Source organism: Xiphias gladius, chromosome 22 (genome assembly GCF_016859285.1).
Source record: "Xiphias gladius isolate SHS-SW01 ecotype Sanya breed wild chromosome 22, ASM1685928v1, whole genome shotgun sequence".
In the NCBI taxonomy this organism is placed as follows: Eukaryota; Metazoa; Chordata; class Actinopteri; order Istiophoriformes; family Xiphiidae; genus Xiphias; species Xiphias gladius.
In genome coordinates this window covers 11,040,824-11,064,700 of record NC_053421.1, presented here as the reverse complement: position 1 = coordinate 11,064,700, position 23,877 = coordinate 11,040,824, and the positions used below count along the sequence as shown (strand labels likewise).

The following is a 23,877-nucleotide window of genomic DNA, read 5'->3' as shown; positions in this document are numbered from 1 at the left end:
GGCGTGATCGAGGCAGTCAAGGAGCCTAACCTTATGCTGTGCACATTATGTATAAATATATGAAAGAATGGAAAAAATCAAGCGTGTTCTTAAAAGATATTATATCCCGGCAACCGTACTATCTTGGACTGGCTTGTCTAAGATAGAAGAATAGGGAAACGGGGGAAACAAAAAGAAAACACCCGTCGTTAAATGCGAGCGCCTTAATGAACCATTATTTTGAAGCATTATACCGGAAGTTGTATTTAATAATCCAAATGACTTGACAATGCTTGAGGGAAAATCAGCCGGGGGGGATACGAAGATTATATCAAGTGGACTTGACAAGTAACTCGGTCCGTGAGAATTACTCAGTAAGACTGTTTTGACTAAAGTGTGTTTAACTTAATAATACCGAACATGTATTGATTCTTGTGTCGTAGTTAGCCGTAGCGGGCACTTTGCGGTCTTTGTGATTCAGGTCATGCTGGACTGTCATCTCTGCGCACTGTCACTTTTTTGGACATGTTGTAGAAAATGCAAAGTTGTTCGTTTCCTAACAAAAACAAGCCGTTCCACTGGTTGAGGGGTGTTAGAAGACAAGGCGGAAAATTGATTTAAATTTGATGTGCCGCCTCGCAGGTGATAGCATAATGGATATCCATCGAGTCTAAGAGCAACGGCGGATTTTGGGAGCCCGGCTTGAGTACCGCTACCATCTGACGCTGGATATCGCCGTCCCTGCAATGACTGAGCCCTCAAAACCGACTATAGGGTAAGTCCTTCAAAAACAACAACAGGCTCATTCGAGGATTTCCACGTTTATATTTTTCATCTGACGCTTTTTGTAACTTATGACGAACTTATGAAGATCATTTGACAAAGTTCAGCTCGGAATATAACAGCAGTGTGCTTAGCTTTCTAATAAGCTCTGCGTAAATGTAATGTTACACTTGTTGTCTTTGTCTTTGTGTCGAGGGCAAACATCCGTAACTTAGTACTAGTGTGCAGTTCATGGCTTCAGTTCAGAAACAACATTAACATTAACATTTGTCACTGGTCTAGGTTGCTCAGTACTCAAGTTTCCATTGAATGAACTATGCTATTTTTTCCTACAAGGCTTGACTAGCGCTTAGCCATGTCCCTGGATCCTGTGTCACTGTTAGGGGACCCCATTAATAGGTGTCCGTCTAGGTAAGAGTCATGTCACCGGGCGACACCGAATTGCAGCCCTGAATTGTCCGCCTATTCAAAAGGCTTAGGAGCGCCCATGGCGACACTTAAAAAGCTTGTGTGGCCTATAGACGGTATTAACAACAGGGAGTGTTCCAGCAGCCGGGCCAGCTCGCTCTCCATTTACCTACGGTCTCTGTTCGCCACACAAGGACGGTAAGTACGAACAGCTCCGGAGCGACGCGTGACCCAACAGTAGTCGGTTGCTAGAGGAGACAAAGCGACGGGACCTTTAGCCGCTGGAACAACAAGAGCAGCGACCGCGTTTTTGCTGTCCACGGTGTGCCTCCCCTACACGCGACGTGTGGGGCTCGGCAGTTGGCCGGACTTTGTATCTCCTTGGTCCTTTTTTTTTTTTTTTTTTAACACATCAGCTGAACCCCTGTGTTGCTGCCACTGCCACCCGAATATTAGTATAGAACTTTCTCACGCGAAGCATTTTGAAATGTCACAGTAGTAACGGGACAAGGGACAAATATTCAGATTAATGATGGCTGAAATCTGTTTAGCTGCTTCAGGGCTTCAGGGTCCTGGTATCTCGGTTGCTGGCTCACTGTCACACTGTCATCTCTTGCTGGGGCACTTGAGTACAGCAGAGCCACTGATAATGTTATTAATAACACCGCTGCTTTTTCTCTTTCCACGAGTCAAATTGTCTATTGTGAAAAATACCTTTTGTCTGTGTTGAATTCTACTTCTTTATCACATGCTGTGAGGACTGGATGAGGAAAAATCACCCGATCACTTCTAAAAATAATCCTGTATAATAATAATAATCCTGTATCTCTTAAATTTGAATGCCAAAATATGCTACTGTTGAGAACAGTGTCCATATAGTACTACTCATTCATAGCAGTTTTATTTCAGAGGTAAACAGCCTTTCGCATGTCATTGTGATGCGGAGAAGTAAAGGTAAGGATTTCTATCCTAAATGAAGTTTTCATTAAATTTGTGTTTGTCTTTGTGAAAACTTTTCTGGTAATTTTCTTAATTTCTCATCGATGGAAGGGTGTTAGATATAAGACTGCACTATAGCTTTAAGTGGCCTATATTTTTAATAATTTGCAATTACAATGGACACACTTGAGCTTATTATCAGAATAGTTGTTACTAGTTTTATCTTTTAACAGTAAATTGAAGTTGGAGTTATGATGTCTTTAGGAGTAGCTGATTGACCAGGTATGACTGCATCAGCATAATTGTGTGCTCCTTGGGTGCTGATTATGGTAATGGCTGTCTACTAGAGAGCCAAAGGCTGCTGCTTCATCAGTTCTGAGCTCAACATTGTAATTATTGTTTTTTAAGATGGGATTTCTGTGTGTCCTGCTGTCATTGTAGAGGGTTCATACCTTTTATCCATCATGCATTAGATCTTCAGGAACCTATAAATTACTCCACCTCTGCTGTAGGTGTAGTGCAGATATACAGTTTTTCAGTGACATCAGGGTAGGGTGTGATACTGTTTGAAAGAGCGTTGATGAGGTGAATAAAGGTTCGGTCTGTTTCTCCTCTGGTCACTCAAGCAAAGGTTTCTTTGACCGGATACTCTTTAAATACAGTGATTTCAGTCACTCAAGAGCTTTTTGGCCAAATTACAAAGTAGACTGGTCACAGAGTCAGCTGGCAGTGGAACCACATGCCTTTTTATCCGGTCAGTGTGTGACTTTTCGGTCCATCTAAATTACCATGACAACTCCCTTTGTGTTGTGATCTCTCTTTCGACATCACACAGGGAGTAACTTCTTTACTACATAGCCCAGTCCTGAAGAAACACAGCTCATTAAACTACATTAACACACTCAATGCACACACACACACACACACACACACACACACACACACACACACACACACACACACACACACACACAAAGACACAGCATGGTGAGCAGACAAATGGAGAAGGGACTGCCGTTTGAAGGAAGAGTAAATTGTTTGTACCTGGCCATTGAAATCTGAGCTGTGGGTGCGTGCGTGTGTGTGTGTGTGTGTGTGTGTGTGTGTGTGTGTGTGTACACTTCAGGAGTAGTGAAAAAGGTAGCCTGAATGAAGCCTTAGTTCTGAGCTGTAAGTCTGTAATTAAGCATGGACAAATGGCAACTTCCTTCCCTTCCAAAGACTAAATGAACAAGGACTTCTCACAGTGCACAGAGATCAAGATTATTCAGAATCTGGCCCAAAATATGCCTGCACCTTAGACATAATTAAAGCTTTCTTTAAAAAAAACTACCAAAACTTCTTTTTTTAATAATAAATTTGTGTCAAATGGATTGGCTGTGAATGGTTTTGGTGTGAGTTGGAGCATATTAAATGCATACCTTATTGAAGTCTGAATACACAAGATTCTTAATTGGCACACTGGTGTTTTCCTCTACATGTCTGGACCTGGTGTGTTCATGTGTGTCTATAAGTGTTCGTCTGTGTGCTTGAGTGAGCTTTAGTCCAGAAGTCTTCGATTGATGTGGTTTTATTACATATCTTAATTTTAGTATCCACTCTCTCATAGAAGCAATAAGCCACTGACTAATATAAAGAAACAAAGGAAGATTCAAGAGGAAGCTGCTCAAATAAATTCTACGTTTACAGCATTCTTCAAGAATGGCATTGACTTGTGTTTTTTAAATCTTCAACGTGTTTTACAGAGCTGTTATAGGTTTAATAGACCTATTCTGTTTTCTGTCTGTCTTTTCTGGAGATACAATCACGTGTGACATCAGAACCTTGTGAGTTTTACTTTGGTCACATGGTTCAGTCCCCAGTGTTAGTGAACCACCCAAACCCTCCACTTTGATGAACACATTTGTTCCATCACCACACAGGCTTGGTGCATTCCTTATTTATAGATTTTGCCTTCAAGTGCCTAATGAAGTGCAAAGAATAGAAAAGTAGTCAAGCCTTACCAACCTCAACATCCTGATTTGTGCTGCCATCTGCCTCACTGTTGGTAGGTCACACATTTCTTTCTCAATGAATCTGTTGTTTGTGATGTTCTTGTTTCTGTGTCTGTTCATTTTTAAAACACACCCACATGAAGACTGGGTTGAAAGATTTTACAGATAAATACAGGATGGGATTACAAATAACAGACCGTTCATCCTCAGCACACACCCAGAGATAATTATTGGCTACCGACTGTCCAGTTTGTGTGTATGTGCGTGCCTGTGTGCACTTGTGAGCATTGTGTAGGGAGGGAGATCAACACCAGTTGCTAGCTGCAGTGTAAATGCTCATTAATTTGAAGCTGGCCCACTGGACTAAAATGTCAGTCTCATCCTTTGCATATTATCTGCCTTGTGTGTCTGTCAGTCCATATACTTTATTTAAAATACTCTCAGAAGGACTGGGTATTATAAGATAATGTTATCACTCAGTCCTGTGTTTTTTCTCCCAGCTGGGGTCTCAAATGATGGGAAATCTTTAGACGGATGCAGACAGATCCTTCCCAACCTACACACCCTTCACAAAATCTACTTTATTTAGAGGTTTAAGGTTCATGTGGTCAGCTACTAGCTAAGCACTGCTGACTAAGGGAGTTCCCTCTTATCCGTATGTACTTTGTGTTTTAGTGTGTGTGGTCACATCTGGATGCTTAAGGTTGTGTTTTTTTATGATTGGTTAAATTTAATTCCTGTGCAATTTGAGATAGGTGAGAGTGAGAGAGTATTTGAGGCTATGAGATGTCGGCTGTGGTACAGTATGTATCTGGTAATATCTGCATCAATTTCACAGACCATCTTGTTTTAAATAGAGCAGGTATGGATGCAGTGTTTCCACAGGCTTGTAAGGAGAGAAGCTTGACCAAGTACACACTAACTGAGCATATTAGATCACAGGCCTGAACATACTGAACACATGAGATGAAGTAGCTAACTTCTTAATTAAGTGCTGAAAGTGCTGCGCTTATCCACATTGTATGAGAACTCAGAAACTTTGCTTAATCTGCATGTCATTAACAATTACAGCAATGTTTATTGCGGTTAATGTTCCAAGTACAAGTTTATTATAAGGCCAGGCACAGTAGGATGTAATTAATGGTTCCTTGGACTGTGCTCAGTCAAAGCAGCACTGGCCCTCTGAAAGCCATGACATGATACATTGGAAACATTTGGGACATGTAGACTGGCTGTATTTATAGACTGTTGTACTCCTGAGGCGCGACTGCATTAGTCGACCTATTTTCTGTTATTTGCCACCTTCTGTTCCTGGTGTAAGAAGGCACTGGCAGACACCTTTATCAACAAACTACTGCCTGTACCAAGCATCTACAGTAGACTGTATCTGTCTGTATTATTCAGCTGTTATGGCCTGCTCAGATTTATTTTTGGAGGCCTGCTGTCATATGTTAGTCACAGTGGTATGTGGGTTTGTCAGGGATGAAGACAGACAGACTGCAAGTGTGTGTGTACAGATGGGACGGACTCCTCTAACACCAACTGACGTGCTACAGCAGTGGTATCACTTGATAAGGAAGGGGTGGTTGAGTGCACTTTCTTGTGCGCAAGTTGGAAATACTTTCGCACATTTTTAAACATTTAACATTGCTGCTAGCTGCATAACTGTTTTGTGCCACCATGTCAGTAATTTAGCAACAGGTATTTTTATTTTAAGAAATAATTACTAAACTAACAGAGGCTGTGAGCACGGAGCACAAGCTCATTTTTATGGTGGTATTGCTTTATTTGTTATCTTTCTATCAAAGCAACTAAAAAGTGGATTATTATCCTGTAACTAATGGTATGATGAAAGCGTAAGCTTGTGACATTTAAAAATCAAAAAAAAAGAAATATATCCTTTATTATTTTTTTACGACTTTTTTTTGTTTTTCTGCAAAAACTGGATTCAGTATTGAAGACCTCATTAAAATATTTTAGGCATTGTTTTAACGTAGCTTCTCATTGATTTGTTATACTTTTTTCCAAATCAAGGGTCCCGGATTGCCTATAAGCTGTCCCTGTCTGCTAAAAAACAACAATATCTGTAACGGAAGTTTTTTCCTTCTTGTTTCTTAAGCAGGAACTCTCTCTAAACGAACAAGCAGCTTAGGGAATAGAGAACAGACTAATTGTTATTTCCTGCTGTTCTGCTTCTGCATTCCATCCCTTCTTCCTTCGTTCTCTAATGTTGAACTCCACCCATCTACCCTTTTTCTATTCCCTTTATATTTGCTCTCCAGCCATATGGAGTTTTGTGCCACCTAGGATTCCCTCATCCCTCCCTTTAACGAACCTTCATTATCCAGCCTTCCCTTTTCTCCCTCCATTCTTCGTCCGCTGTGAGGCTGTTGCCACCCAGGAGCTTTGTGTATACTGGAGCCTGAGCTCGATGAAAACAGCTCATTGCTTATGTGTACCTGTAAAATAACAACAATTACAATCTAAATGCTTATTTGACTTAACAATTGTTTTATTTATCTCCCCTGTAATAAAAAGATGACAATAAAGCTGATAACTTTGGGCTGCAAAAGGAATTATCTAGGGCTGTAGTCAACCAGAGAAAATCTTGGTTGACTGAAATCATACTTACTCATACAAAAAAAAAAAAAAAGTGTGCACGTTATTTCTACATAAACTAAATCAGCTACAGTGCACTGAGTGCACTCCACCTGGTAGCTTTATTAGCCTAAAGGAATATTAAATAAACAAAAAAGCATATTGCAGCATAGTGAATCATTTTAAACTAATCATTTTACACTGAAATGATAACAACAGACTCAGAGCCGACCAGCATGCACCTGCCCTGCCCATGATTTCCGGAAATTGAACTATATTGGCTGATAATCCCAGCACAAGAACTATTGAGGAATATACACTCACAGCCTCAAGCGTTAAACACGAACGTTGACGGAACATCCTAACACAGACAAGTTAGCCAACTGTTTTTAGATGATATGCCATGTTGGCTGTTTAGCTTTGATATGCAAACTGCTGTTTGCAAAGTTTACACTCGACTTTTTGGTCATCCATTTAAACAAAATGCAGCCGTACCGATGACTTCTTTGACATGGTGTCAGTTAGTTTAGATCCGCCTCCCAGTAAATGGTCAGTAAACATTCAGTAAATGTTAAATAAGTTAGATCTAGCAGTCTCCATTAGGTTGGGCGAGTTCAAACTTGTGGGAACAGGGGTGTTTTCACCCCCCCCCCCCCAGAATTCATTAATGGATTAATTCTGGAAGGCTATTGATGTAACGCTTTTCTCCTTATGAAACTATTGTCAGACCAGTTACAGTTTGGTTGGATGAGAGCGTAACAAGTCGACCAGGAGAATGCAGCCCTAGAATGATCTCATTATCTGATTGCTGAACTGCCTGATTTTACACTAAGGATAATGAATGTTAAGAATGCCTGTTTTTTCCATGGCTGCTCAGGAATACACAGTGAAAGCTATGGTCCTTTATTGATGTCACTCAATAAATCCACCTCAGTCATTAAAGGGTGGCTCGAGATAACTGAGAGAAAATGGGCTAGAAACAACTGAGATGTTAAGGAAAGAATGGAAATACTTTTTGGCTTAGGTCTACGCAAGTGTTAGTCATATTTCTTCAAATTAGATCTCAAATGGGAAAATAGATATGTTTTTTCCAGCTATGCAAACAGTTGGGTAAGTTGGCTTCTTGCTCCTATTTTTGGAGAATTATTGTTGTCTTGGAATATGTCTAATTTTAAACTGTTAAAATGTGCCTCTGTGTCCCTGGTCACAAGTGGACAAGATGACTACATGTGTCAGTAGAGAAAAGCAGAAGATAGGAGAGAGGAGGAGAGGGTGAGTAGGGTGGGGTGCTGTTACAGTAAGCGGATTTCTCTCCTTTAAGCATGAGTGAAATAGATACTCCTGGATCACCGGTTGCTGGCTCAACCTGAGGTCATTGCAATATATCCTGGATGTAAAACTGCAAAAAGAGTAAGCAGCCTAATTGATCCCAATGAGTAATAATTCATTTAGCACCTAAGGTGTGGTGTTGTCTTTTTATCTCCCACGGGTCATTACTGTTACTCACTGCACTCCTATGTAACAGATTGCTCGCAGCTCTAAACTGTTTTTTTTAGAGAAGTTGTCACTTGTGTGCATATAACCTGATAAACCATTTCAAGACTAAAATATTCTTATTTTAAATGCTTATTATTGGTCAAACAGATAAAACAAGAGCATTTTTTTAAGTGTTAAGACACCTCATATACGGCATGAAAAACTAACATGGAAAACAGCCCATAAGGTGAGATATGTTGTTTGACCCTGGGTTTGTGACATTTGGCCACACTGAGTGAGGTAAAGCACTGCTGTATGTTATCAATAATTTTCTTTGAGTTTTTTGTCTAAGTGTGGTCTAAATAAGGCATTAGATTGAAGTGCAAATTTATTTTTAGAGCATTGTGTGATGAGTTATTGTGCTATTCTTGTGCAAGAGTTTGTCAAAATCTGACTAAGCAGGTTAATAAATGTATGGAAGTAAGTGGTTACATGTGTAATTTCATCTTGTCAGATTGCAATGCATGTATTCACACCTGTAGCATTTTTGGCTGGACCGCAGCAGCAGAGCAAGCTTCATAAATGCAAATGTGTGCCGCTGACTGACTGAATGATGAAGTTACACCACCGGTCAGCTGAATGCTGTGTGACTGAGGTTTGACGTTACACCCTTGGCCGACTGGCTGAGTGTCAGTTTCCTCACTGGCAATTGCTCTTTCAAAATGAATTGGTGTGAACAGTTTATATTGCGTCATCAGGGGGGCATTTACAGGCAGTGCTGCCAACTTATTGCGTTGTTAGACTTTTTGGACAAACCTGTGCTACTTTCCGTGGAAGAGAGTCACCAGTATTGCCCTGCGAGTGTGAGGTCGTGCTTTCCCTCCTCAGGCATACCTCTCTAGGTGTCTCATTCAATTCACGGCAGCGGGCATAGATATGAATTAGCCTCTAACTTTCTCTATGAGTGATCTTTTTACAAGTAAATATAGTAGAAATCACAGCAGAGCCATTGTCTTTAACTTATATGTATGGGGATTTTGTCTCAGGCGAAACAACAGTAAATCTTTCTGAAAGGCACATTGTCTTCTCTCCTTGAGACATTGAGCAGCTGTTTCGGGTTATTTGGGGGAAAACAGAGCTATCCTGATAAAACTGAAGCAGTGTTGCTGTAGTAGCCAAGGTCAAAGGAGATGGCTGTTTTTGCCTGCCTAGATGCCATGGATTGGGGTCTGCTAGAATCCATGGGTATAGCCAGAAAACAGTGGCTCCAGACCATGATGTGCTGATGTTATACTGAAGGCTATACGAAACATGATCTGGACGGGGCATAATTTCTTTGCAGCATAATCTGGAGGGGTTAAGAGCCTGAGCACAGGGGACCAAACTCCAGAATGAAGACAGCATCATGCACATAAACTTGTATTGCTAATTTCTCCATTCTCCTTGGCTAAGCTTCAACAGATATTTTCGGCATAAGACATCCTGGGTTCCTGAAAATGTTTTCACTGATGAATTGACCAATACACAGCAAAATCTCCACAACAAGCATTTAATTTTGATGGGCCGCAATTTACCCAGTATTTCAACAGCTTTATTTGGAATTTGGCTGTAATAAAATACTATATATGTGAGCACACAGAGTAGGAGAGAGGCAAACAGATAAAGGGCTGAAACTGGCTGACACCAGGCAAAATGCAAATATGATATATGATGCGATGACATCATTAATATGATATGCTAATTAGTGTATTACATCATCTAACGACAATTAGCGACTTTTCAAGAGAGCTTTAGCTACTTTTCATTGAAAGTAGTTGTTTACAGCAGTTGCACAACAGTTTTCAGCTACATCCTAAATTCGCACATTGATGTACGCTGTCCAGCCATATACGAGGTTTTGACTTAGTCTCGTTGAATGTTCATCCCCGATTCATTTTGATGTTTGGGAAAATTAGAGATGCATAAAAATTATTTCAATCTTTTCTACATATACCATCTCCAAAATATCAAAGTAATTTTAAACTTAAAACTGTATAGAAAAGAAATAGATTTGAACACAAATATGTTCTGTACTTCACTATGTTTTACTAATTTTCTGCATTTTTTTACTTACCTGAGTAGTTGGGGTCAGGGGGGAGGCTGTGGTGGACCACCTCTGTAGTGTGAATGCACAGGGTCATACTGGTATTATCATTAAGACAGTTTACTGGGCATTGCAGTGGGGTGGGGTTTCAACTACATGGCTGGTAATATGAGCATCAAAGCATATGCTGAATTAGACAGTTGTGTGCCTAGCAACTGCAAACAAATTCTTTACTGGGCTCATATGTCTCCAAACCAAAAATCTCTCTCCTTGCCTCGTGTGCTCGTTCTTTCTGTCTCTGTTTCTCTGGGTCACTCGCCCTTTGTGTGCATGCATCCAAAATCCACAGCTGCTACTAAACTGAGGTCTGCTCTCTTCCGCAGTCAAGTGGTGTAAATATAGGTTACCATGGGGACACCATGGCACCCAAGGGGTATGCTGGTTAGGTAGCAGGACAGAGTATGTGTGTGTGTTTAGAGTTTGAGGGGAGTGGCTGAGGGTCAAGGATGTGTATCAGTCACGCCGTGTCCAATGCACAACAGGAGCTGAAAACTCAAGTGTGCACACAGACTTGTGAGAGGCTTCACTCTAATATGCATGTGTGAGTACTTACTTCTAAGTAGGGATTGGAATCGAGAACCGGTTCCAAATTGTCCGAACCACTGGAATTGTATGCCTCCAAGCTTATCATTTCCTTTTTGTCGATGCCGGCATTTTTTTCTGACAGTTGTACATTGCAAAACAATGATGTCAAAGTTGTGTCTATGTTGCTGGAAACTTGTATCAAGAAGGATTCATGGCGGAGAAGAAGAAATGGTCCAAAGTGTGGCAAAAAAGATGACAACAGTGCTAGATGTAGTGTCTGTGAAATGTTCATTTCAAGTAAACGTGGAAACACCAGAAATATGCTGAAGAATCTTTCAACACAACACTGGCTTAAATTCTAAGTATGCCATATATTTGACACTGTACGCATCAGTAGCATGCTTGTAGCATGTCCATTACTGAGGGTAAATATCCTATGTTATAATAACATTAGCGCCATGCAAGCAAGCTTAGCAGATTTTTTCTTTGACTGAGAAAACCTAAATCAAAACAGTGGTTAAACAGTGGAGCTCTTTGCACTCCTGAGTCACATTCACGCCTACTCTTCCAAACTGCTTCTACAGTATGTTCATACTTAGAGATAATAAAACAGTTGCATTGACGCTGAAAATCTGTGTCCACCTAGAAAACTGATCAGGAATCTATAAAGCATCAATAAAGACTCGGCCCGATAAACAAAATCGATAATGCATTGGTATCAATAATAGTTATAACAATCAGATCCCATCCCTACATGTAAGTGGGTGAATTCTTGAAGTAGCACTCATGCTTAATTTGTTGTTGTTTGTACTCTTCGCTGATGTGTCTCCAAAATAATATTCCATGTTTTGAATCTGTTATCATGAATCAAGTCTATCTTTTTGTATTCATTTAGTAATATGACAGAATGGAGTTATAATCTTTTTAAATTGAATTTATTTTGTAGTATGGCTTTGAATTCATTTCGCTCCCAGAGTTGCAGAGTAAAATACTTTACAGTACTACCACTAAACTTTGTAAAGGACTTTTGGGTTTATAAGCTTAGAGGATGGGTGGAGCTCAGAGTTCAAGGTGAAAGTTTCGACCACCATCATTACGGTCAAACCATCAACCTTGCAATTGGAATTGAAAGATTGTTCATTAGAGTTACTTAAATATGATTGCGTTTCTTCAAACAGAATAATCTCATGCAGGTATTGTAGATGGTCTGTAGAGTTTCACAAGGCTAACCAAAACCTTTTCCGAATTCACACACCAACAACTGCTTTGATTACATAGCTGGACATCTGTTTGGCAGAACAGATTGGAATCTGAAACACCAGGCTTCCCTTAGCTTTTAGAAAAGGGCTGTGGCCTGTTTTTGTGTGTTTTGTTAAAGACAACAAGTCTTTGGTAGAGTCCTTTTACTTGTCAAAGGAAAGACCTTGCCTTGCAGTTAAAATCTTTTCTTATACAGTGTTAGGTTACTCAAACAAACAAAAAAATTAAACATTTATTTTTTACATAAATCCTTATTAAATGCCTTAGAGTTTTGGTTTCATTCATAGTTTATATTCTCAATGCACGAACTGTGTCGTAGTGAATATAGGTCAGTCAGCACTATGTTTTTGTCCAATTAATCTGCTCCATCCCCATTTGGTTGTCTTCATTAGAGGACAGTATCTCATTGTTTCAATGAGATACTGTCCTTTCTCTGACAGGGGACAAGTCTGGCTGTCTATATATCATAATAACTGTCTCTTTGCCTTTGAACTCTCTCTGAGTTCATGAATGTTTGTATCGCTGTCTACTGCCTTAAATCGTAGTTGTATTTATTCACATCCACAACAGACTAAAACTGATCGGGTCAGTCAGTCTGTCTGTCTCTCATGCTGTCCCATTTGTATCCCCGGCAACTTCAATCATTATGTTATGTGGCTATTGTTCAGTAGGTATCAATAGAAGATTGATGAAGGAGGCTATGAAGTGAGATGGCAGAAAATGGTTTTCAACTCAAAAACAGGCCACTTGTGAGTGGAATTTGTTTTGGTGAGGATGGTCCTGACAGATCACAGTTCAGAGCATAAACTAATATATTCCATTATTTTTATAAGACCTTCCAGAGCAGGAACTTTTTAGGCTGTGTTTCCATGGCTGGGATAAATACAGTCCTTGACAGTTATTTCTTTTCCCAGCAAAAAACTTTAGGTAGTCTCCAGTGTGTCTGATCAGTGTTATGTAATTTAGCCTTTAACAAACATTAGTAATCTGACTGTAAGGAATATGGATTTGCACACGTATTGGCACTGTTTGTGTAGTGATTTGGCCAAACCTGTAATTTGAGGAGCGTTTAATTTTTGCTTTCACTTATACATGCGCACAAATACAGTCATTCTTACACATCCAGCCATGATTTATCCTGAGTGCTATCATCAGGAGTAAGCATGGTTGTATTTGGTCCAGGAAGGAGGTAGTGTGCGCATGCACACACTATAAATGTCCACACACAGACATGCAGACACTGAGACTAATCTTTTAAAGAGGCTAGAACACAGACTGAAGAATAGGAAAAATAGGATGACGTTGGGTTGTGCATAGGCCTGGGTCTTCAACTGTTACTTACTATTCACTGAGAGCAAAGGTAAGGGTATAATAGTTTGTGCCCTCTTATTTATTACACTAATACAGATATTGTATTCTATTGCTGACCTGCTGGCCAGTATATGCCATTAAGAATGACATCATACACACCTGAATCTTCCCTACTAGATTACTGCTCCATCATCAGCACTTTGGCAATCACTATGTTCAGTAATAGCTGGCAACCATTATTATCCCAGAAGTCAGAAATGCACTTGCAGGAACTAAAATGTTAAATTGTAATTAATCATAAAGCTGGTATCCATCATATTTTTTAGAAATATAGCTTTGCTACAACCATCTGTACGGTTTATATATTCCAAAAGTTTTACAATAGCTGTTCAAAAATGAAGAGTGGCTTCTAAACTACTTTCCACAACAACTCCAGCCTTGTCTTCTATTTTTGTAAAATTTAGATTAAATATAACACAGAAATATATTTTTTTGAATTTGCAGGGACTACATATTTGTTGAGTAGCAGATGGCGGAAGATATGCACAACTCATCTGCAGTATTTACAAAATAAACCTCTCTTACATTAGCTATTTATTGTGTGCTAGTGGTAGCATGAAATGCAGTGTGAATTACCTACTGGGTTACACTTGGATGATTTTAGTGTATGTTCCCTTTAAATTATCTGACCAACAGGCTAGCGTGATGTGCTGCTTACAGCTGCTCACATGTTTTCCTGGATGACTTTTGGCATTTTGAAATGAATTAAGCATCTATTTATTTTAGATTCATACTTAGATTTGTACTAAATGTTGGAAACATAAATTTGATTGCCATAGACAGATTTAAAAGAGGATAGTGAAAGAAATACCATTGTTAATGCTGTTTAGTCAAGTGAAAGAAACTGAGTGGTTCTTAAAGGTCCATTAGTAACCTTCTGTGTGTGTGTGTGTGTGTGTGTGTGTGTGTGTGTGTGTGTGTGTGTGTGTGTGTGTGTGAGCCCATTTGTAATTCAGTCCCTGTAGGAGTTCAGCACTTACTGCCCCCCTGTGCTGGAGCAGGGTTTTTTGCTTTTCGTTTCCCTGCCTCTCTTTTATTCACTCACTCGTTGTCTCTCTGTTTATGCTCACTCATTCTAACTCTGTGGGAGACGAGGCTTTTCCTAAAGGAGTCTTTGTGCGTGTGAGAGAGAGGGAAAGAGAGAGGGAGGGAGGGTAAAATGTTATGGTGAGACAAACGGCAAGCGAGATGGAGTAAAGGATACTAGCTGACTGTGTTAAGCCTGGCCCAGTCCCACAGTTCCACAGGGCCCACTTTTTTTTACTTTCAAAGACACAGACTCACCAGAAAGATATAAAATTGTCACACACAGGTCTCTATGCTGCTTATGAAAATCATTTTCTTCTCTTTATATCTAAGTGAGTAAACCTTGCAGTTAATGACTAGAAATAATCTGTACTGTGATTATACTCTTAGCTTGATTATGCTCAGTGCAGTCAAACCTTTAAGTATAGTCTGTCAGTCCCATGATATATCCATTGAAAGCCATTTTCTACATTGCACAATGAGTCAATGACACTATGGGTCCTCAGGGTGAAAGTTAGTTGATATTCGATGTAGCTGTAAATGATTAACTTTAGCCAGGTTAGAGTCCGCTCGCTTTGCTATGTTCATGTGCATTCTTCCTTCGCTGTGCTGTATTTACCTTTACACTGGGCAGGAGTACCTTGAAGGATACTGGATTATACATCACTGGATCACACGAAACGTGCACACAAAGTCTCTATTGAGAGAGGCAAATCCTTGGAACTGGATTTATAAACAGGCAAACAGTTTTGGAACACTTAATCAACAGAAGGACTGTTTTTGACGTGAGTGGGACCTTCCTCTTTAGTTGTCTAAGGCCAATATTTGTGTTGTGAAGACAGAGAGAGAGTGCGTAATGAAATGTGTGGTAACGAATACCTATTTATCATTCTTAGCAGAGTGAAGTGTTTCTGTCTAATCAGCTCACTCTGTCAGGATAAGTACAGTTTATGTTGAACCGAGATCAAATGTGCAGACGCTTAGGAGTGATATTACAGAAAGTATTATTATAAATTATTAAATTTTTATTCAGAGGGGTCGGAGGAATAGGTAGAATAAACAGCTGCTTAAGGCGGGCTCATCTTGATAACTGAAAGGATCATCTCAGCATATCTGTAGACTGTTATGTAATTTAGAGAAAGGTTGTGTCACAGACAGAAAAAAGACAGACTAACAAAAAGTCACTTTTATTCAGGCTGCAACTGAGATGGTGTCAGTGGGTTGTTGTTCATTAGGCTGTGGTGCTGTGTAACTAAGACTGAACTCAAGAAACAAAAATGACTCAGACGATGCAAAACCATTGGTCGAATTGAATTAGTTTAAATAAGAATGAATAAAATTGAGTCAGAATGTGAACAAAGGGCATCAAATGTAAAAGGTGTGTTGCTAAAGAGATGATACACTGTTTACCTGATTGATTCATGAATTGTACTTGATGTAAAATGAATGCCTGTTGTTAACCTACTTTGTTGCACTATACTGTACTTCTAAATGGAAAACCTAGAATAATGTGGGAAACAACAAAAAACACCTACAAAATTAATAATATTCGTTTTTGTATATCTTTGCAATTTGTCATCTCCCAGGAGGAGAATGAAGGCACGTGCCCCACCTCCACCGCAAGCCCCTCAACCCGCCCCACGCCACATCTTCAGAAACACTGTGCCTGATGGGGGAGGGACATCAGGCATGGACGCCAAGGAGAACATGCTAAGGTCCACTGTGGATTTACAGCTAACTCTACCAGAGGGATATCAGACTTCTGTAACTGAGGAAGGAAGGTGAGAGGACAGAGAGGGCAATATAGGCACACGTTAACTCTGGCTGTATCCCTCCCTTTTTAATGTTTTTTGTTCAGTGTGCCCTGTTTTACATTGCATTTGGCTGTAAAATGCAACAACCAAATTGTTAGCCTATCTTTCAATATAAGGATTGTAGTTTATGCTTAGCTACACCGTGATTCTATGATGTGACCTTCGGTATCAGTCACCAGACAAACGGCATGAGACCTGTTTGTCGATTCTGGGTCTGTATGGGTTGCTGTGCCAGTGAGGCCCTGTTAAGGGGTCCCATTCCCAGTCTCAGCACAAGCTTTGTCTCAGAGAATCGACAGATGAAGCCTGACCTGATAATGCTCTCTGCCCCTAATGAGGTTCTCTCCTATGGGGCAGAATATCAGGGATGCTTCCCTGGTACAGAACAACAAGGTGCTATTAAAAGAGCACCTTGTTGCTCTTTCAATGACCAAAGAGAAACTTTAGGCCTGCAGGTGTCTCTGTGATACTTCTCACTAAAAAAGTAAGTTGGTTTTTCAAAGTAACTCAGAAATGACAAGGGAACTTTCTAAACTTTGTATGTTATTGACCAAAATGTTGCAGTTCTATTTTTACGATAAATTTCAATCAGGAGCTAAATTATGCGTTAACTTTTTAACCTTCATTGTACACTAACCCAAACTGAACCCCTTAAATAGCTATAAAGTTAGATAATGCATTATTTCCATCCACCTATATACTCTTAGTTGGTTTTGCCACTGATTCTTTTTACTAATATCATGCTTATATTTAGATGGATATCCAAACCAAGTCAGTCATTTTTATGACTAGATCATTGCATTAAATAAAAAATTAAATGTAGATGCCTTATGCATAAATTCAAACATATCTCCCTGTATTGTCATTTTTCATGATTGGAAATTTATTATTTGGACTAAACTATAGTTTAAAGACAAGATGAGTTAGATTGAACCATGCTTGGCCATGTAAACTGCCTTTAAAAGGGTGTTCCAATATGAACTGGGGGTTTCACCTGGTTAAAATATTCCACATATTCAATACTACAGTGGATCATTCCTCTCATGTATTGATCGAGTTGTGACATACAAAATGAATATAGAAATCAGCTTAAGAAGCACATAAAATGGGACACTTGGAATGCTGATTACAGATTGTTGTTTGAGTTGTAGACTGTTTCTATTTGTTAGTGATTGGCAATGGTGTGCTTTGTAGTGGTATCTCTCTCAGTTCTGTCAACTGATCTGGCTGTTCCCAGAAAACATTGGACACTGTCTATTGGTTTCTTTATCTGAGGAGTGACAGGTATTATTATAGGCCTCCTCATGAGCTGCCCCCCTCTTCTGATAGTGCCCCCCTCTTCTGATAGTAGTAGGCTGATGTTCAGGTTTTAGTCCCAATATACATATTACATTTTTCGGTCAACGTCAATATTGTAACTAAAGACTAACCTAGGTCGTACCTTACCACTTGTAAATTGTGAACCTTTTCTTTTATCATCACATGTACTGATTATTATGGGTTTGCACAATGGTTACAGACATTTTCAGGTAGAAAAATCCAGTCATTGTAATACAGTCAGTTAAAAAAGGTCCAAGAAATATTTATATAGAGGGAATCAAGACAAAGACAAAAGTAAAAATCAGTGCTATTGCCATTCGTTCAACAGTATGGCTGTGAAAATAGCTCAGTCTTTAAAATCATGTCCTTTGTGTCTATCAATAAGCCATTCTTTCGAAGAGCATCAGGTGAGAGTATGTCTTTTGTTAGTTGTATGAAGTAATTACTATTCTCTTTACTGGAGCTAAAGCTAGACAGGCTTTGTAACCCTATCTTGTCCCCTCCCTCTCTCTCTTTCTCCCTTGCTCTGCATCTCTTCCCATGGTTGTTTCTTCCAAACTCCCTCCCTCCCTTCCTCCCTCCTCCCCACCCTCTCTTTCACTTTCTCTCTCTCCTCCATTCTCTTGCTCTCTCCCTCTCTCAGTAAGGCACTGATGGACCTGCTGGTAGAACTGTGTAGCCGCTACCACCTGAATCCAGCACTGCACACCCTGGAGCTGCTGTCGCCCGAGGGTCATCCTTTGGGGTTCAAGCCCAACGCTCTACTGGGCTCCCTCAACGTGGCCTGTGTCCTCATCAAGGAGAAAGTCTGGGAGGAGAAGGTGGTGCGGAGACCGGCACCCAAAGTGCCTGAGGTGAGTCACAGTGGAGCCTGATACTGTGATCTGGATGTTCTGTTTTTCACTTGTGCTTTGTAGTTTGTGTTTTAAACATGTCACAGCGTATTTAAAACCTGCTGAAACGAGGTTGAATATGCTTTGCTTGGATTATTGTGTGTTTTGATTGCAGTGACATTAATCTTATATTTTAACAAAACTAGTGCAAAGCTACCCAGGTTTTTTTGTGTTTTGCATGAAGCAATGTAGATTAAATGTATCCCAGAATGCCAGAGCAAGAGCTTTTTCCCTTAATATAATAGTTGTACAGTCTGCATGGACTATATGCATAGCACCTTACCCTGAAGCCCCATGTAATATGGTCCCTTCCCTCTCTACCTTTTACTTCTGACTGCTGGCAGAAAGCAAGGCCAGTGAAACCTATATGGGCCCACGCTAAGGTAGGAAGCCGGCTGGGATCAAGCTGGTCTAGCACGACATTGTAGTCAGGTCTTATAAAGTGTGACTTTTCCGTGTTTTTCCCCTATATTCCTATCTATCTTGTTGTGTTGTGTTTTTAAAGCTCACTAGATTATCTGAACTTATTTTTTCTACTGAGCACTACACTTTTTGCCTCTCCCTTTTTCTCTGCTCTCCTCCTACTGTTTGAATATTTGATGAGTTCCTTACCTTTAGTTACCATGCATTATTTCTCTGCTCTTCTCAGGGCTCACTGGCTGCTCTCTCTCCCTTTGACCCTTTGAATTGTATTGTGTTATATTTAGAGGTGTTTCTAATATTCAGTCTGCCCTTACTGTTATGAATGGGGTTGAAAATAATACTGTATAACAAACATGTTTCAGTGAAATGCACTACAATCAACGTCAGTATGAAATTGTAGAAAGTAACTAGACTGATTCTGTCAACAGTAGTTAAACACGTGTAAACCTTGCATCCAGCCAAGTTTTCAATGAATTACATTACTGTTGAAAGGCAAACTTTAGCCTTAAGTAACAACAGCTTGGTACCTTTCGCTGTGGCAAAACCATGACAAAGTGATCCCATAGTAGTCTGTATTAGGATTTCTATTACATTAAACACCTTAATGTGATATTACTGTAAGATTTTAATTAGTCTCAACCTCTTAAATAGATGCAGTTGGCTTACAACCTCAAGTTGATACATTGTGATACACTGATGTGTTGTAGACCCTTAAAAACCGCAGCTACTCATTTTTAGTGTAAACACCTCACCTGACGTTTGTTGATTGTGAAGAATGGCTACTTCCACCAAGGTATCTTATGTTGTTGCCTCCATCTGTCAGTCCATTTATCTGTCTGATTATTTGTCTGAAGCATATCTACAGTCTACTAGGGCTGTAGTCTACCAAAGAAAATCTTGGTTGACTGAAATCACACCTACTCTTCAACCAATTAATCAGTTGCTGGGAAAACAAAAACTGCACGTTATTTCCAGATTAACTAAATCAGCCGCAGTGCACTGAGTGCACTCTACGTGGTAGCCTTATTAGCCTAAATGAATTATAAATAAAAAAAAGCTAGTATTAGCAGCATATTGAATCATTTTCACCTAATTATTTTCTACTGAAATTATAGCAAAATAAAAAATGGCACTATAGATATCAGCTGGTGATCCCAGTTTAAAGTTGTGGTAAATTTTGTACTTGAGCACATTCCAGTATTTCAACTTTCTCTGAAGTGATACATAATTTTGAATGTCACTTTACTTGATATACAAAAGCCACTGAAGAGCCACCGACTGAAGAGCCATTTTATGAATTCTTCACACTCTTGACTCCTGAGTGGTGTGTGTGTTGTTTCGGTTTTTTTTTATAGAGGCTGATGTGGAGCACTTAGTGATAAAGCTTACTGTACAGGGTGGCACATCTGTCTGTCCTCCCATTATAGAACACTATGTAGTATTGTGGGATTAACTACCTAACTAAACACATAAATCCACGATCACATGAATGTCTGCACACACATATGCTCGCATTCATCATATCTAGCCTATTAAATGTTTCTTCTTCTGTCAGCAACCAAAGTCTAACCCTAAGTTACTCATTACTGAAGTGTCGTGTGTTTTCAGATGTCTTTTACTTTCTGTGCTCCTCTTCTCTCTGTATATTTTAGATTTCACTTGTTTTATTCTTACTCTATAAGACAATCAAACTCCAAAGAAAGCATAGTTGTCCATAAGTTGGTAATAGGTATGACATTTCTCATTTGTATACTAAATATGTTTACACTGAATCTTCAGACAGCAACTCGTTCAGTTTACCTATACTTTCTGCTCGTGTTATTTTCAAGATTTCTTTGTTGATATTACGATTGTTGTCATTGAACTGCTTAAATGCTCAAATCTGTCAAGTCTCTGTTAGGCCACTTAGTAAGCTTTGATTATTTTTGTCTTATTTCTTTCATCAAGGCCAACCTCTGTCCTTTTTGCCTGTCATAAAGATTTAGCTGATAGACAACCTTTAGTTTGTGTAGCTGTAAATATCCATTGTCCTGGTGGTTCACTGCAAGAAGGAGTTTGTTTTATTTTTAACAAAATCCCTGTTCTGTGACTGTAGAATGGGAATATGGCCAATGGCCACAACAGTGTGCCCTCATTAATCTTTTCTCTCATCCAGTTGTTAGACATTAATGTCTAATTTTTCTGTCCCATCTTCCCCTCTCAGAAAACAGTGCGTTTGATGGTGAACTACCACGGTAGCCAGAAGGCAGTGGTACGGGTCAACCCATTGGTACCACTCCAGGCTCTGACACCGGTCATCTGTGACAAGTGTGAGTTTGACCCTGCATATGTCCTGCTCCTGAAGGACAGCATAAGTCGCCACAGGTTACCATTGGACAAATCTCTGACAGAGCTGGGGATCAAGGAGCTCTACGTACACGATCAGAGTCTAGGTAAACCGTGACCATTTGATTCTGTCCATGTAATTTTCTATTTCTTTAAGGGTTGGGGTACATTCACTTTTAAATTACTCAATATAAAATGTATACTGAGGTTCCCATAGCAGAGCCAGATTTTTAAACAATTAAATACATTTAAAAAATGGTTTATGCTCTGTGAAAGTAGTGGCTAATGTTGGTAAGCTTAATAAAAGATGTCATCATGGATACTGATTGGTGCCTGGAGCCCTGACTTGTCCAGCTACTGTGTCGTATTATCTGCAGTTGGCCTGCAAATTAATATCATCCTCAAAACAATTAACATATGCTGTTAGTGAATTACAATGTACTATATATACAACAAATAGACACATACATATTAAGTGAAATTTGGTAAAAACCTAGAAAAAAAGACAAAAAAACCTACAAACCTAGTTGTGCTGTATAGAACCAGGGTTTGGTGGCTGGGCTGAAACAGTGCCTAAATATCCTACAATTTGAAGAGCATGCTGCCCTGTGGCTGCCCTCTGATGTTTTTGTGGACGAGTACAGGAGGAAAGAGAATTTTCCTGTAGGGAAAGAAAAGTTAAACATCACCCCTTGCCTTTAAACAACAGTGTTTATTTACCTCCACAACCTTAAACCAGATTGTACAGTGTAAAATCAGTAAAGAGAATAAAATACATTCTGTGCCTTAACGGGAGGTTGAGCAAAGTATCGAACCGATAGAAATCCAGCGTGTAGCAGGTCATTGAAACGCTTTCAGTGCAATGAGCCACAAAACCACTATTACATTGTATTCTGCGGTACAGCGTGACCAGCGTATAAATATCTATTGACATAAAGTTATATACGGTCTGTGTCAATGTTGGTTTCACCAGCAGTAGGTACAACAGAGCATAAACAGAAATATAGGCTTGTGTTGTTTTCCTGACAATTTGTTCAACTAAATGAACCTTGGTAGGTACAGTCTGTCCCTGGGAGTACAGTATTTGGGATATCTGATCCTTTATCTAGTCGGAAGTTGAATTATGGTCTGGGATCTCTTGTTATGCTTCCTTGCCATGGTAACAGTCCACACCCATTGATATTCACAGATTTTGTTCTGGTCATGGAGCTAGTATTTTATGCAGTAACATTTAGAACATTACATAATTTTTGTGGTGAAATATTATTTTGTAATTATGTTATATTTTGTTATTGACCTTTTGAGGTAATTATGAATACACGTAAGCTAAGGAAAATTTAACCAGAGTGTTTCTCCCTCTGGTTAAATGCTCCCAGCACTTTGAAGTTATAAAAAAAAATCATTTCTTCTTTAAGCAGGTCAGTTATCCATATACAACTAAATATGTTTGTAAACTTTGTCATGTTTTCCAGTTCTCCAGCCTAAAATGGCTTCTGCCCCTGCGCTTAACTACTCAGGTATTAGTCATGATGAGTCTTGTCTGTCGCATTGTTGCTGGTTAAATTCAAATCCACGTAGCTGTTTAACCCAATGTACTACTGCTTGCTCATTAACCATGCTTTTATAGTGTGTTGGACATGCGTGTTTGCTTGTTAGTCATCCGTCGTCAAAGAAATAATTTGTTGGTTTAATGTCACTGCTATTTTAATACTTGTGCGAACATCATCAGTACCCTTCAATTTGAAAATGATTTGTTATTAACTTACTTTGCCTCTGCTTTTTTTGGAATCCAAATAACACAGTAGCGTAGCTATTTTTTTTAAATGGGTAGTTAACCTTCCCACCCTGTCCTCAAGCCAACCGTGTTATCATGAAAACTTCTTACTTACTGCTTTCTAGACTGTAAAGGTTGGATAGAAGTGGGCCTGGGGAAAAATAAAGCTATAGCACCCTCTGCTGAGGAAAATCAGTAGCTAAATCTATTCAGTTCTTTATGAATGAAAACAGGTTCAGTATTTAGACCATTCCAAAAAGTTCTCAAAAAACCAATAAAAATGCAAACAACATATTGTTTCTGTTTATCAAGTGACGCAACTAAATTGGTTCTCAATCATTACATGTGCTGTAAGAGTGTACTGTAAATTTACTGTAGTCTGCTGTCATGACAAAGGCATTGTGAATTTTGTTGTTAACCTAATTCATCTATGCATGCAGGGATAAATGTCTACTGAATTCCTCATTAACTGTTCTCAGTATGACCCTGAACCCCTTGTTTTAATATGATGTGCTGACACTATAATGTCCAACTCCTCCCCCTCCTCCTGGTCTTCTTTTTCTTTTTAAAGACTCCATTTGCTCCAGTACCACCAGTTTGGGCAGAGCAGAGAAGAAAAGCTTCCTGGGTATCTTCCAGCTCAGCAGGGGGAAATCAAAGGTAAGACTCCAAATCGCTGTTGCTGTTTTTTAGCATCATATGGTCATTAATCCATAATATTACTTCAGAATTATTGAATTAAGAGCCAGACTTCCACAAAGTTTAGCAGTGACTTATTTGCAAATTGCAATTTGATGTGCCATGAGAAATATGAGGTTGTGTAATG

General features: G+C 39.4%; 1 protein-coding gene across 10 annotated transcripts in view; it reads left to right on the top strand.

The window, feature by feature from the left end:
- Positions 1 to 265: 265 nt before the first annotated feature.
- cobl (cordon-bleu WH2 repeat protein) overlaps positions 266 to 23,877 on the top strand; it is a 58,687-nt gene continuing 35,075 nt past the window's right edge. For 4 of the 10 annotated variants that reach the window (XM_040117104.1, XM_040117107.1, XM_040117106.1 and 1 more), the window contains exons 1-6: positions 286 to 754; positions 16,089 to 16,283; positions 18,280 to 18,490; positions 21,156 to 21,384; positions 22,750 to 22,794; positions 23,623 to 23,711. In XM_040117104.1, coding sequence (XP_039973038.1) covers positions 726 to 754; positions 16,089 to 16,283; positions 18,280 to 18,490; positions 21,156 to 21,384; positions 22,750 to 22,794; positions 23,623 to 23,711 — 798 coding nt within the window. In that variant the 5' untranslated portion in view covers positions 286 to 725. Of the gene's footprint in view, positions 755 to 1,294; positions 1,369 to 15,102; positions 15,288 to 16,088; positions 16,284 to 18,279; positions 18,491 to 21,155; positions 21,385 to 22,749; positions 22,795 to 23,622; positions 23,712 to 23,877 lie in introns of those variants that run through there. The other 6 variants (XM_040117097.1, XM_040117099.1, XM_040117105.1 and 3 more) reach the window with 6 other exon arrangements.